General features: G+C 32.0%; 1 protein-coding gene across 4 annotated transcripts in view; it reads left to right on the forward strand.

The window, feature by feature from the left end:
• The window catches only part of LOC110101085 (thiosulfate/3-mercaptopyruvate sulfurtransferase 1, mitochondrial-like), a 22992-nt gene extending 11464 nt beyond the window's left edge, over window positions 1-11528 (forward strand). For all 4 annotated transcript variants that reach the window (XM_028693889.1, XM_028693892.1, XM_028693891.1 and 1 more), the window contains exons 6-9: window positions 6423-6585; window positions 6932-6991; window positions 8175-8233; window positions 11360-11528. In XM_028693889.1, the coding sequence (XP_028549722.1) occupies window positions 6423-6585; window positions 6932-6991; window positions 8175-8233; window positions 11360-11513 (436 nt within the window). In that variant the 3' untranslated portion in view covers window positions 11514-11528. The remainder of the gene's footprint in view (window positions 1-6422; window positions 6586-6931; window positions 6992-8174; window positions 8234-11359) is intronic.
• The last annotated feature ends 1774 nt before the right edge of the window (window positions 11529-13302 follow it).

Here is a 13302-nt window from a genome sequence, read left to right on the forward strand (position 1 = left end):
AAGGTTTTGGTTCTTCATCTCATCCCTCTTGTGTTGTTTTTTTTCCTTGATTTGGAGGAGAAATCTTTTCTTTGAAGGAGCATTAGGGCAAACCCAAACTTGGGAACCCTAGGGCGTATCAGCATGATTTATTGTATTTCCAGCCTAATACAATCTCCGTTCTTATGAGGGCGTTTATTTCAATTGTATGATTTTCTTGGCTCCTTTGGATTTTTAAAGAGTTTCTGATAAAAATTATGAATTTATCATCAACTTTGCTTCTCATCATATTTTTTATTTTCATAAAAAATAAAGAATAATTATTTAAATTAAGAGTTTATGAAATGTTAATTGTTTGTTACATAATTTTGTGGATCTTATTTGGTCTACATCATACACCCTTGATTTGAAGACGTTTAGAGCTTAAGGTTGTTTGATAATATCAACTAGAAGTCAAAAATAGTTATTCAATTCGATAACAAAGGAACGAAAATGTTGCAATTTAAACCAAATCTATTTAATTATGATTTTAGGCAATTCCATTATAACTATTATGAGGTTAAGGATTATATTCTTACAGTTGATGGGAGGTATAATTTTTTTGAGGTGGAACTTGAATTTTAAGATGAAGAGGTGGAACTTGAAAAATAAAGTAAAATATTATCCTCGGATTGATGATACATAATGCTAATAGAAATAATTTTAGAGAAAGATTTAAGTTGTTCACGAAAAAGTTAATGTTATGCGAGAAAAAATAACTTGTGATATTATGAATATTGCAAAGTATGTTCTTGAAAAATCAAAAGAACAATCTCATAATAATAAAAATAATTGGTGGTGGAATAAAAAAGTGCAAGAAAAGATAAAAAATAAAACTTTTTGTTATAAAAATTGATTTAGATGTAAAAGCTAAAAAAATTGAGAAAGATATAGAGAGACCCTTTGTAAGTCTAAGAAAGTAACATGTGATGCAAATAATTTAATTTATAGTGATTTATATAATATATTAGATACTAAATATAGCAAAAAATGTATGTATAAGTTAGTCAAGGAAAGAGAGAGGAGAAAGATGATTTAGTTTAAGTGAAGTGCTTTAAGGATGAAATAATTTTTTTTTTTAAAAGAGGATATTCAACATAGGTGGATGAGATATTTCGATAAGCTTTTGAATACAATTGATTTTTGTGACCTTAGCACTCTAAAAAAAATAGAGATTTTTTATTTTTACCGTCGTATTAGTAAAATCTAAATTGGAGAAACTTTTTAAAAAATGAAGTGTGGAGAGCTGTAGGACTAGATGATAATCCAATAGAAGTGTCAAAATGTTTAGGAGATCAAGGAGTTTCTTGGCTTAATAAGCTTTTTAATATTATTTTTAAAACTAAAATGATGCTAGATGATTGGAGAAACAATATTTGATTCATATTTTTAAGAATAAAGGTGATGCATAAGAGTATGCAAATTATAGAGGAATTAAGTTAATGTGTCATACTTTAAAATTATGGGACATATTAATTGAGGTCATGACATTATACTAAGGTTTATCAAAGTTTGGATTCATGTAGGGTAAGTCTACTATGGAAGCTATACATTTATGAGGGTTTTAGTGAAGAGTTATAGAGAGAGTAAGGAGAAGCTACATATGATGTTTATTGATTTAGAATAAGTGTATGATAAAGTTCCAAGAGAAGTGCACTGAAGGGTTTTAGAAAAGAAAGGAGTTAATAATGCTTATATTCAAGTCATTAAGGATATGTATGGTTTGACAAATTATTTTCCTATTTCAATTGGATTACATGAAGGATCAGCTTTAAGCTCATATCTTTTTGCTTTATTCATGGATGTTCTTGCTAGACATTTGCAAGAGGATTTACTATGATTTTGTACTGATGGTATTATTCTTGTTGATAAGACTAGAGAGGGAGTTGAAGAAAAACTTGAATTATGGAGGTCAACCTTAGAGTTTAAAGGTTTTCATTTGAGTAGCTCTAATACTGAATATATGGAATGCAATTTTAGTAGTAATATATCTAGTAGTGGGATTGTGACATTGGTGATCATTTCATTTAAAAAATTGCACGTTTTAGATATCTCGTGTCTATTATTCAAAGCGATGGTAAAATTGACGGGGTTATTTTTAGCTGAATTCAAGTTAGTTGATTGATTTAAAGGAATGCATCAAGTCCTTTGTGTGATAGAAAAATATCCCTCAAACTTACAGGAAAATTTTATAAGATGGTGGTGAGACTTGCAATACTTTATGACGTTTAATGTTAGCCATTAAAAGAGAAGTATAAAATTAAATTAAGTGTTGCAGAGATGAGGATGCTCAGGTGGATGAGTGGCTTTATAGTTAGAGACAAAATGCCAAATGAGTATATACATAAGAAGGTTGAGCTAACTCCAGTGGAAAATAAGATTAGAGAGAGAGTCATCGTAGATGATTTTGTCACATAAAACATTGACCTTTCGATGACCCGGTTAGGAACATAGATGTATTAGATCCGGTCTATGTTAAGAAAGGAAGGTGTACACCTAAAAAAAGCTTAGTTAGAAAGCATTAGAAATGACTTTTTTTTTATTAGATATTATAGTTCATTTAAATATAGCTGATCACGTAGTGAGATAAAGACTTTTTGTTATTGCCGTTGTTGTGATTATAAGGACTAATTGCGTGATACATTTTAGAATTTAAACAAGATGATTATAGTCCATTTAAATATTTTATAAGATTTATTGGTCTTGAATACAAATATCATTTGCCCATAGGTTACTATGCTATCAATATCTTTTTATTAAATATCTTAGTTAAGAAACTAAGCATGAATAAAACTACAGTTAAACAAAGATGACAAATAAGGGTTTATTATATAGATGTTTTGGTGTTTGAGAAATATTATAGCCATTCTCATCTTAGTAGGACTATTACATAAATGATTAATATTTCTATAGAAAAATCATAACGTCTTATTTAAAGACTATCAAATGCATATCAATACAAATATGTTGTATGCTTAAATTTGAACCTATTGAAGAACTTGTGGTTCATCAATATTTTTTAAATGATGGATTCCGTACAAGAAAATGTACAGTTATGCTATGATTTTACATTTGATTTTTTTTTTTAAATTTTGAATTTCCTTTGAAATCTATAGCAGCACACATTCCATGCAATTGAACCTAAAATTAAGCAAGAGTTGAAATTTGAATCTTAAATTAAGTTTCAATATGAGATTATGTTTGAACTTAATGCATAGTTCAAATGATAAAAAAGAAAAAAAGAAAAAAACGAGGAAAAAAAAAGAATAAAAAAAAAAACCTTCAATTAGACATTGAATTTATCCTTAAATGTGAAATTGAATAAATCATGCTTATTATAGTTGATTAATTGATTGAACCATCTGATAATATAACTTCTGCTGAAGTATTTACTGAAATTATTTTTATGTTAGTGAATCAAACTGATATTGGTTTTGTTTTTGGTACATGATTTATTGATTTACAAATTCATAAAAAAATCTTTTCGAGACAGTTGAATTGGGTTAAAATTTCAAAGAATTTATTGATAAAAAATTATCTTGATGAAAGGTTGACTTAAAACTATTGATCTTGTCCAATCCAAAAGGGACAAGATTCATCATGGCTAATTTTATGCTTTTTGGGTTAGTTTCCATCCATGTGATTTGTAAGTCATATGTATGTGGTTTGTTAGTTTTGAGAAGAAAAATCATCAACTACTTTTTCCTAATAAATATAAATTATAAATTTTCATCTTCTTCTATTGATAATGCCTATATTATATCAATTTTATGCTTATAGTGTTCTAGCATTATCATTACATGCATAATTATTACATTTTGTAATTCATTAGTCATATACATGATTTGTGTGATCTATTAGGTCTGTTGCATTTGTGAACATGAGATGCATGGAATGCAAACAAAATGATAAGATAATGGTTCATTTAAAGCTTGCAAAGTTTCTTAGAATTCCTAAGAAATCAACTATAAGAAAAATGAGATTAGACTGATACAATGAATTAGGATGAATGCTTACATGTTAGAAAACTAAAAAAATTCTAATATTATTCCAAATTTTAATTTGTTTGATTTGATTTTGTATAAGAACCATCAATCAATACTTTAGTTTCTTCTCTCTCTCTCTCTCTCTCTTTTTCATCTCATCTAGATTTACATCCAAAAACATTTGACAACCATCTTGTTCTTGAATCTATTATTGGAGATCAATCACATGCGCTACTGATAATGGATATTTGAGTTATACTATGTGATGATTAGGAAATTTTTTATAGGGAATCAAAGAACTATGCCCATATCCATTGGAAGAATATCAATTGAACAATTCATTGGGCTCGAATTTTTCCAAGTCTGGTTGATGCGGAAGAATATCTCTTCTCTCAACTTTTAGGCTCGCAATGACTATTCTCCTTTTGGCTTTCAATTACCTCTCAACAACTCCTCTCCTCCAAGCATTGGATGACCTTGTGTCGATTCTTGACTAGCTTCTAGATTATAGTGACCTTCCACAATCTTACTCTAATATGTGGCTCTTGTGATATGTGACCTAAGCTTCTATGATCCTTCTACTGATCAAGGGCTTTGGCAATCTTTCTCTGTTCCTATGATGCTTCATTGCTTCTCTATTATTCACTTACGACTCCATGGTTATTCCTCTAAGCATTGGGCGACCTCGTATCGAATCTTTCTCTATTCCTTCCATTTTATTTACTTTCTCCAAAGCATGTTATTGTTTTGAATGCACAATTGATTTGTTTCAATTTAGATACAATTTTAGGATTTTCAATTAGTTATATAGGTTTTTATGTTTGCGAATTTCTAGATGTTTCACCTAGAAAATTATTGATTTATCATCTCCATTGATTCTCATTATATTTTTCATTATCATTAAAATATAATGAATCAAAATCAATTTGGATTCATGTCGGGTAGGTCTACTATGTAAACTGTACATTTATTGAGAGTTTTGATGGAAAAGTATAGAGAGAATAAAGAGGATCTAGATATGATATTTATTTATTTATAGAAAGCATATGATAAAGTTCCAAGAGAAGTGCTATGGAGAATTCTAGAAAACAAAGGGGTTAATAATGCTTATATTCAAGTCATTAAGGCTATATATGCAGGAGTTGTTACTTGTGTTCAAACACAAGGTGGTTTGACCAAGTATTTTTTATTTCAGTTGGACTAGTCATGGATGTTCTCACTAGACATTTGCAAGAGGTTGTACCATAGTGTATGCTTTTTGTTGATGATATTCTTCTTGTTGATAAGATTAGAGAGGGAGTTGAAGGTAAACTTGAATTATGGAGCTCAACCTTAGAGGCTAAAGGTTTTCGTCTGAGTAGATATATAGAGTGTAATTTTAGTAATAATAGATCTAGTGGGGGGTTGTAACTTTGGGCGATCGAGTTATTAATAAGAGTACACGTTCTAGACATTTGAGTTTATTGTTCAGAGTGATGGTGAAATAGATTGGGATATTATTTGTAGAGTTCAAGTTGGATGGTTGAAGTGAAGGAATGCATCGGGCTTATTGTGTGATAGAAAAGTCCCTCTCAAACTTAAGGAAAAATTTTGTAAGATGGTGGTGAGACCTGCAATGCTTTATGGTGCAGATTGTTGGCCATTAAAAGAGAAGCATAATATTTGGTTAAGTGTTGCAGAGATAAGGATGCTCAGGTGGATGAGTGGATTTACTCTTAGAGACAGGATACGAAACAAGCATATACGTGAAAATGTTGGCTCTAGTGGAAGATAATATCAGAGAGAGTCGTCTTAGATGGTTTGGTCACATAAAATGACTACCGCCTTCAGATGACCCGGTTAGGAGAGTAGATGTATTAGATTTGACTTATGTTAAGAAAGTTAGAGGTAGACCTAAAAGAGTTGGTTAGAAAATATTAGAAATGACTTTTCTTTATTAGATTTAAATTAGAATTTGACTCTTAACATGACACAATGGAGAAAAAATGATTCATGTAGCCGACCCCATGTAGTGGGATGAAGGCTTGTTGTTGTTTTAGTATTAAAATATATGAATAATTATAAAAAATAAAAGTTTATAATATGTGATTTATGTGTTTGCATGATTTTGTGATCTCACATTAGATTTGTTATGGAAACTCTCAACCGTAAGATATCCAACATTAAATAGTAGATGTAAAAATAACTATGCACAATGGAGAACTTAAAATTGTTTCTCTAGTTTGCATCGAATTGTCTTGAGGCTTACTTATCATGTTGCTCTTCTGATTTTGTTTAATTATTACCCACCTGCTTTTCTTTTGGTTCTTCTTTGTTAGCTTTCATCAATTAGAATGTCCAACTGTATATTCCTGATGTAGCAAGGGAGTGAAGAGGAAGAGGAGTGGAGAGTAATTTATTTTTTGCATCAATGACTAGGATGTTCCGAGTTTTTGGACATGACAAAGTTTGGGTATTGGATGGAGGTTTGCCGCTTTGGCGTGCTTCAGAGTTTGACGTTGAATCAAGTGCTTCCGGAGATGAGGTTTTGAAAGCTAATGCTGCAATTGAAGCAGTTGAAAAGGTGTACGGACATCAATTTGTAAGTTACCTACAACTGTTCTCTTACTAGATGAAATGGATTTTCACGAGTAATGAAGGGCCGGGAGATTGTGCTTTACTTACAAAGCATGTCTAGTTATTCTAACTTTAAAATTTGTAGACCTTTGCGTTTCTTTCCATGTCATTTCACTTCTTTTCTTATGGACTTATGAATATGGTGCTCGCAAATATATAGTTTTGCACTAGGGCTTGGATGCGATGTCTTACATGTTCATCTGAAACTATAGTTTTTTTTCCCACAACAAGATTTTGTTGCAACATATCATTTCAGTTCGGTTTTCTATAAACCAAGGCTACATGTGATTTAATAATTTTTTGGTTTTCAGGTTGGTCCTACAACTTTTGTGGCAAAACTCCAGCGTCATTTGATCTGGACCCTTGAACAGGTGAGATTTCCCTGATCAATTTTTTGTTGAGTTTGTGACTTGAATCAACGTTCATATCCTGCTCTATCCAATTGACTTTCTTTATTACTTGTACATGAATCCTGTCCAATTACCATGTGTATTGGAAGTTGCAATTTCCATCATCCCAGTCATGCAATTCACTTAGTGGCTCGCTAGCATCAGGCCCACAAAAGGCAAAATCATTTTGAAAAAAAGAATAGTAGATTTTATCCTGACTGTCCCATGTAAATTTGCACAGTTGGGATTACGGTATTTGCACTGAGATATTATCAAGATAATTGGAGAGGTTAAGATCCTCATTCATAGGAGGAGCACTGATTGCACTAATGGTTGAATGAGATCCATGAACTTGTATCTGTAGTTTGAATTTTTTACTTTGTTTATGAGCTTTATCCAATACATTGCATTAAAACTCCTGAGTGGTGAAGAGTTTTGAGCATATCCATCAACTTGTATCTGCAGTTTGAATTTTTGACTTGGTTTTTTTGTTTTTTTTTTAATTTTTGACTTGGTTGATTGTTCATGAACTTCATCCAATACATTACTTTAAAATGCCTGAGTGGTGAACACTGGGAGATTTTGCACATATCAATTTCATTTATCCATGGGTGTAGTTCCATTTTTTGCAAAGAATGTCATAAGTATATCAAGCCTAGCTAACACGTGACTTGTGCACTTTCACATTTGACTAATATCTCAGTTAAATAGACTGGTTGATTTTTGCTGGACTGTTTTGAGAGACTTCAAAGTGTAAATCATTTTAATCCTAGTTGCTAGGGTAAGGATTTCTGGTTTTGATTTTCTTTAACAATTTCTATTTTCATTTGTGAAGTCTTCAAATCCATTTGTTTAGTTGCATCTTGTGGACCTCCTCTCACTGACTATATCTGACAATCTTGACGTGCATTTACTACTTGCTAAGTTGGTTTTTCTTGGTAAGAACATTATTCCATTATAGAATTATTTTGCCCTTGCGATATGTTTGTTGCATCTGCTTTTAGGTATATTAATACAGTGCTTAGCTTGTAATAGCTTCTGTTTGTTATGATCAGCCATTTCTTTAAAAATTTTCAATTTGTTAGTCATTCCTAACTTAAATTCTTCAAGTATTTATTTCTTCAGAAGTTCTTAATGTCATATAAAACGATTTTTTGTATCCCAGGTTAGAGGAAACATTAATAGTCAAACTCATCAACATGTAGATGCTCGATCAAAAGTAAGGTAATCTTCCAGCTTATTCACTGAATGATTGAAGAACAAATTTACCATATTTAGCTTGTGGCACTTACCTTCATTGGGATATAAATTGTCTTGATTGATCCGATGCTGTTCCTTGTATAACTTTATTTTGGTCCAACCACTTTTAGAGGATTCTCCAACGATCTAAGTTCCCACCACACCTAGTTGTGTGTATTGTTACCTCATATGGTAACAATACACACAAATTTACCATATTTAGCTTGTGGCACATACTTTCATTGGGATATAAATTGTCTTGATTGATCCGATGCTGTTCCTTGTATTACTTTATTTTGGTCCAACCACTTTTAGAGGATTCTCCAACGATCTAAGTTCCCACCACACCAAGTTGTGTGTATTGTTACCTCATATGGTAAATGCTAATGGAGCTTGCTATTCACGGAATCATTGATATAATATCTTTTTACGGAATTTTAAGGTCCATTCTGTTTCTTGTTCTGAATGTAAATGGCGGTACTCGTCATCATATTGCTATAACCACACATTTAGCTTGAGATAGTGGTTTGCCATCATAGGGATGCAAACCATTTTGATTGATCTGAAATTATTTCTTATATTATTGTTTTTTTTTTCTGACACTTTTAGCGCATTCATGAAAGATCCAAGTTCCCACATCAAGTAGGTGTGGCGTTGTCATTAATGGCTATAAGTGTACTCAAGGTAATGTCTGTTTAATGCCCAAGTTGCTAGGCTCTTAGAAAAAGTAGGTGCTAAAAATTTTCACCAAATTTAATTGTAGGGAATACTTTTGGAGAGTATAATATGAATCACAATTGTGGCCTTCGAAAATTCGCACTCCGGCCTCCCCGCCGCTTTTTCGTTTCTTTTTTCGGGGGAGTTTTAACGGATTAAGTTTCGGAATAAATTTTCGAAAGACAGATTGGGTTTGAAGAAAAGACACACCCAGAGATTTTGCCCTCATTTTGCGAGGACTTTATGATCTGAGTTATGGTGTCCTATAGGCGCAAGGCCCTATAGTTAATTACCCATCTCGATAACAAGAGAAAACTTTCGATTAAGGCTAGTCGTTCGATGAATATGTCGTACCTGTAGATACGCGATATCTGACATATAGTAGCAGCATTGGTTTAGGGTATTTGAAAGTTTGATATTTTAAAATTGAAAATTCACCATCTTGCACTTAAAGCAGATGGTGGGGGGAGTGATGATGAGCCCGATCAAGATCCCATGGTTCCGTCGTGCCCGACCATTGTGGTCCTTGGTTTACTTAGTCAGAGAAGGTAGTCGACCCAACCAGACAGGAGGATCATTGTCAGCAACCATGAGTTGCTTCGTCCAAGGATACCTTGTAGACATCGGGTGGATTTTGTCTAAAGGGATAAATTGGAATCCATCTTATATGACAGAGGGCTTTGTGCCCTATCGATTATATCCTATTGATTTGTGGGCTCTGAAAATTCGCGCCCCGGCCTCCCCTGCTTTCAGGGTAGTTTTAATAGATTAAATTTCGGGGTAAAATTTGGGAAGACAAATTGAGATTGTAGATAAGACACTACCCAAAGATTTTACCCTCATTTTGCGAGGATTTTATGATATGAGTTCTGGTTTCCTATAGGCACAAGCCCCTATAGTTAATTACCCCTCCCAATAACGAAAGAGAACATTCGATTAAGGCTAGCGTCAATCAGATACGTAGAAATATGTGTTATCTGTATATAGTAGTAGCATGAGCTTGAATATTGAGAGTTTGACATTTAAAATTGAAAATTTCATCATCTTGCACTTAAAGCGGATGGTGGGGGAATGGTTTCTCTCGAATTGAAGAACACTTGTATCTTTGCTGATTTTATTCGTCTACTAGTAAAATACAAGCCTTTGCTTGAGTTTTCTCTCAGTTTTCTCGCAATTTCTTGCTGTTTTCCTGTGTTTGGCTGCTGTCCACTGCAGAAAACAGCAATTTTCTTCTTGTTTTAATTCAGATTTGACTAGGAACTACTTGAAACCAAGTATTTCCTATCATCATCATTGGAATAATATTAACTGAAAATTATCTTGGGAATTTATTTTATCAAATTGCTTAATTAATGCATCAATTACAAACATAATTTGTACGATGCCACATTCAGGAATAGATTCTATTTTATCATAAGCTCGTGTTCAGACATGATCTTACGATCAATTTCAATCTCGTATTCAAATATTTATTCTTGTTTTAAGTATAGATTTTAGGTTAATGATTGTAAGTGCACATTTAGATTCAACAAAATCTGATTTAGATCCATGCTGTAATTGTTAATCTTCTTTTGACAGCTAATTTTTTTTGGAGAAATTTTTGACATCTAATTCATTATCAAGAAAATTCATGAATTATAATTTTCTTTATACATGCTTATTTTCTTGTTGTGGGCTTGATAGGGGCTATACAGGAGTTGCTAAAAAATTTTCTTCCTAAATAATAATTATAGGTGTAGTCCTAACAAGAGAATAATTATAATATTTTTTAATATCTAAAGCTCTGCATAATACCTCATGTAGTATTTTTGATGAATTGTATCTTAATTCATATTTTTCTTCCTAATATCTTTAATAAAATAAATAATGATAATGTGATATTCTAGAGGCAATTAATATTTTGGCTATAAGACTTTTAAACCTTGCATAATATTTAACTGCGCTATAATCACTTTATTTACAATTCTTAAGTTTATCAAGCATTTGGTCCTTATATATACTAAATGACAAATATTACTCTTTAAATTTATGTTTCATATCAATTCATGTAAATTTTTTGGCAAAACTTCGTTAATAATATTAGTTTTGTTTTAATAAATTTAACTCTATGAATTGGCAGACTACAACATTCTCGATCCAACAAAATCTGATTTAGATCCATGCTTTAATAGCTTTACCTTATATTAATTATGTTGTATTTGCTTATAATCATAGTTTAATAGATTTTGTTTAAATTATTTTGTTACTTTGCTTATAATCATACTTTAATAGCTTTGCCTTTAACTTCTTCCATCAAGTAATTAACTTTTATTAAATGCGTAGAGTTTCCTCCGTTATGTCCGAATTGATTATTGATACCAGTTTGATAGAGACGCCGTGCTTTTGTTCCCACAGATTTGATGGTGCTGCTCCTGAACCACGCAAAGGAATTAGAAGCGGCCATGTACCTGGAAGTAAATGCATACCTTTTGGACAGGTGAGCCATATACGGTGGATTATTTTAGTTTTTAAATTTCGTGTCACTGTTCAAATTAGTTTATTTTACTGAGTTGTCTCCTGCAAACATAAACTTAGCAACAATGTGTGATTTCTAACAAGTGTAAATGGAGGGCAAGTTCCATAATGTTTAAAAAGAAGGATTAGAAAATAAACAAGCTTCATAAAAAAAATGGGGTATTAAGCGCAAGTACAAATTGGGAGGGACAATGATAAGTGGGTTGATAAAAAACGATGATAAGGATGGAGCTTAGAGTCTACTACCCGAATCTGAATCAGTAATTCAAATTAGTAATTTTATAGAAATGTATACACGAGAATACAAAGAAAAAACATCCAAATCAAGGCTCTATCCGGCATTTCTTGATACCTTGCTGTAACATTATGGAACTTAGGAAATAAGGTAATCAATTGACTCGACAAGAAAGCTGAACTGAGGAATAAAAAACAATAAATCTTAGATGCATTGTATTAGTTCCTTCCAATTCTGTTGGATAGTTTGAAGGCCACTGCATTCCGGTTGTTACCACCAATAGACCCTTTGCTGCTGTCAACCAGTAATCAATGCTACATCTCAATTGTTTGTTGCAATCTTGAGGTTCTAGAATTTTCACTTAGTGGCTGCAACGTCCTAAAAATCTCCAATACCATCCCATAACAAGGAAATAAATAGGTAGTTTATTTACTCTGTCACACCTTGGGTCTAGAAGGCAGTCACCTCAGCAATACGGGACATGATGAAGGGATGAGTAAAATTTATTGTGTTCTCAAATAAAAAATTTCATATGCAAGTAACATAATAGAATATATCAGCGTAAATAGCAGAAAGAAAAGTAAAATTTCCTTTCATTACCAAAAATCAAAGCTATAATACAACAATAAAGTAGAAACAACAACACATAAAAAGAGCATTGAAAGAGAACTGTTGAAATAAAGCTATTCGAGTACAGAGTAGTGTGCACTTCTCGAAATTTACGTCAAAGCTCAATGTGATCTATGATACATAATCGATCTTTAAATTTTTATGCACCTTCTTGATTAATAGTGAACTCGGGTTTCAATCCATTCCAAACTTGCTCTTTGGGTTGCATCAAGTCAGTGCCTTCCCTCTGAGCTTCATGAATCCAATCAGCAATCATTGTCTGAACAGTCATACGATTAATAACAAAATTGCCTCTTGAAGGTACTTGCTCATTCTATTTCATGTATTAACTGTTGCACGTGAGTGATCTTGATGATGCATAAGATGAATATTTCATCGTTAAAACATATACAATGACATTAACGTTTAAAGCATCTACAATGACATTAACTTACTCAGGTGGTATCAAATATATAAATTGTAGTTTTTTCATTAATTCAAATTATCGGCTCTATCTCAAGTTCAACCCTTATATGTGAAGATATACTTCAAACTCTTATGATATTTGAAAACATTATAGCGAATGCCATAAATTTAATGCCTCTAAAATTTCGGTGCAAAAATAACTACAATTAGCTCTAATCATATGTTGGATATTTCTTCTCACGAACATCGAGTTGTCTAAAATCATAAGGTACGACTCTTCTTTGTTGCATTAAGACACAACTCAAGCCTTAATTTGAAATACATTGGTACCAGAAGGAATGGTGAGGATAAAAATTGATAGTAAGCAATTTTTGAGTTTTTGAAATTTTTGTTCTCATGCATCAGACCATTGGAACTTAATGGTTTTTTGAGTTAGTCTAATCAAAGTAAAAGCAATTCTTAAAAAACCTTCTAGAAATCATTTGTAATAGTTAGCTAGGCTAACAAAATTAGGAATCTCTGTGACAGTGCTTGGGCTCGGCCAATCCATTAT

The sequence above is a fragment of the Dendrobium catenatum genome, unplaced genomic scaffold (assembly GCF_001605985.2).
Source record: "Dendrobium catenatum unplaced genomic scaffold, ASM160598v2 fragScaff_scaffold_383, whole genome shotgun sequence".
Lineage (NCBI taxonomy): Eukaryota > Viridiplantae > Streptophyta > Magnoliopsida > Asparagales > Orchidaceae > Dendrobium > Dendrobium catenatum.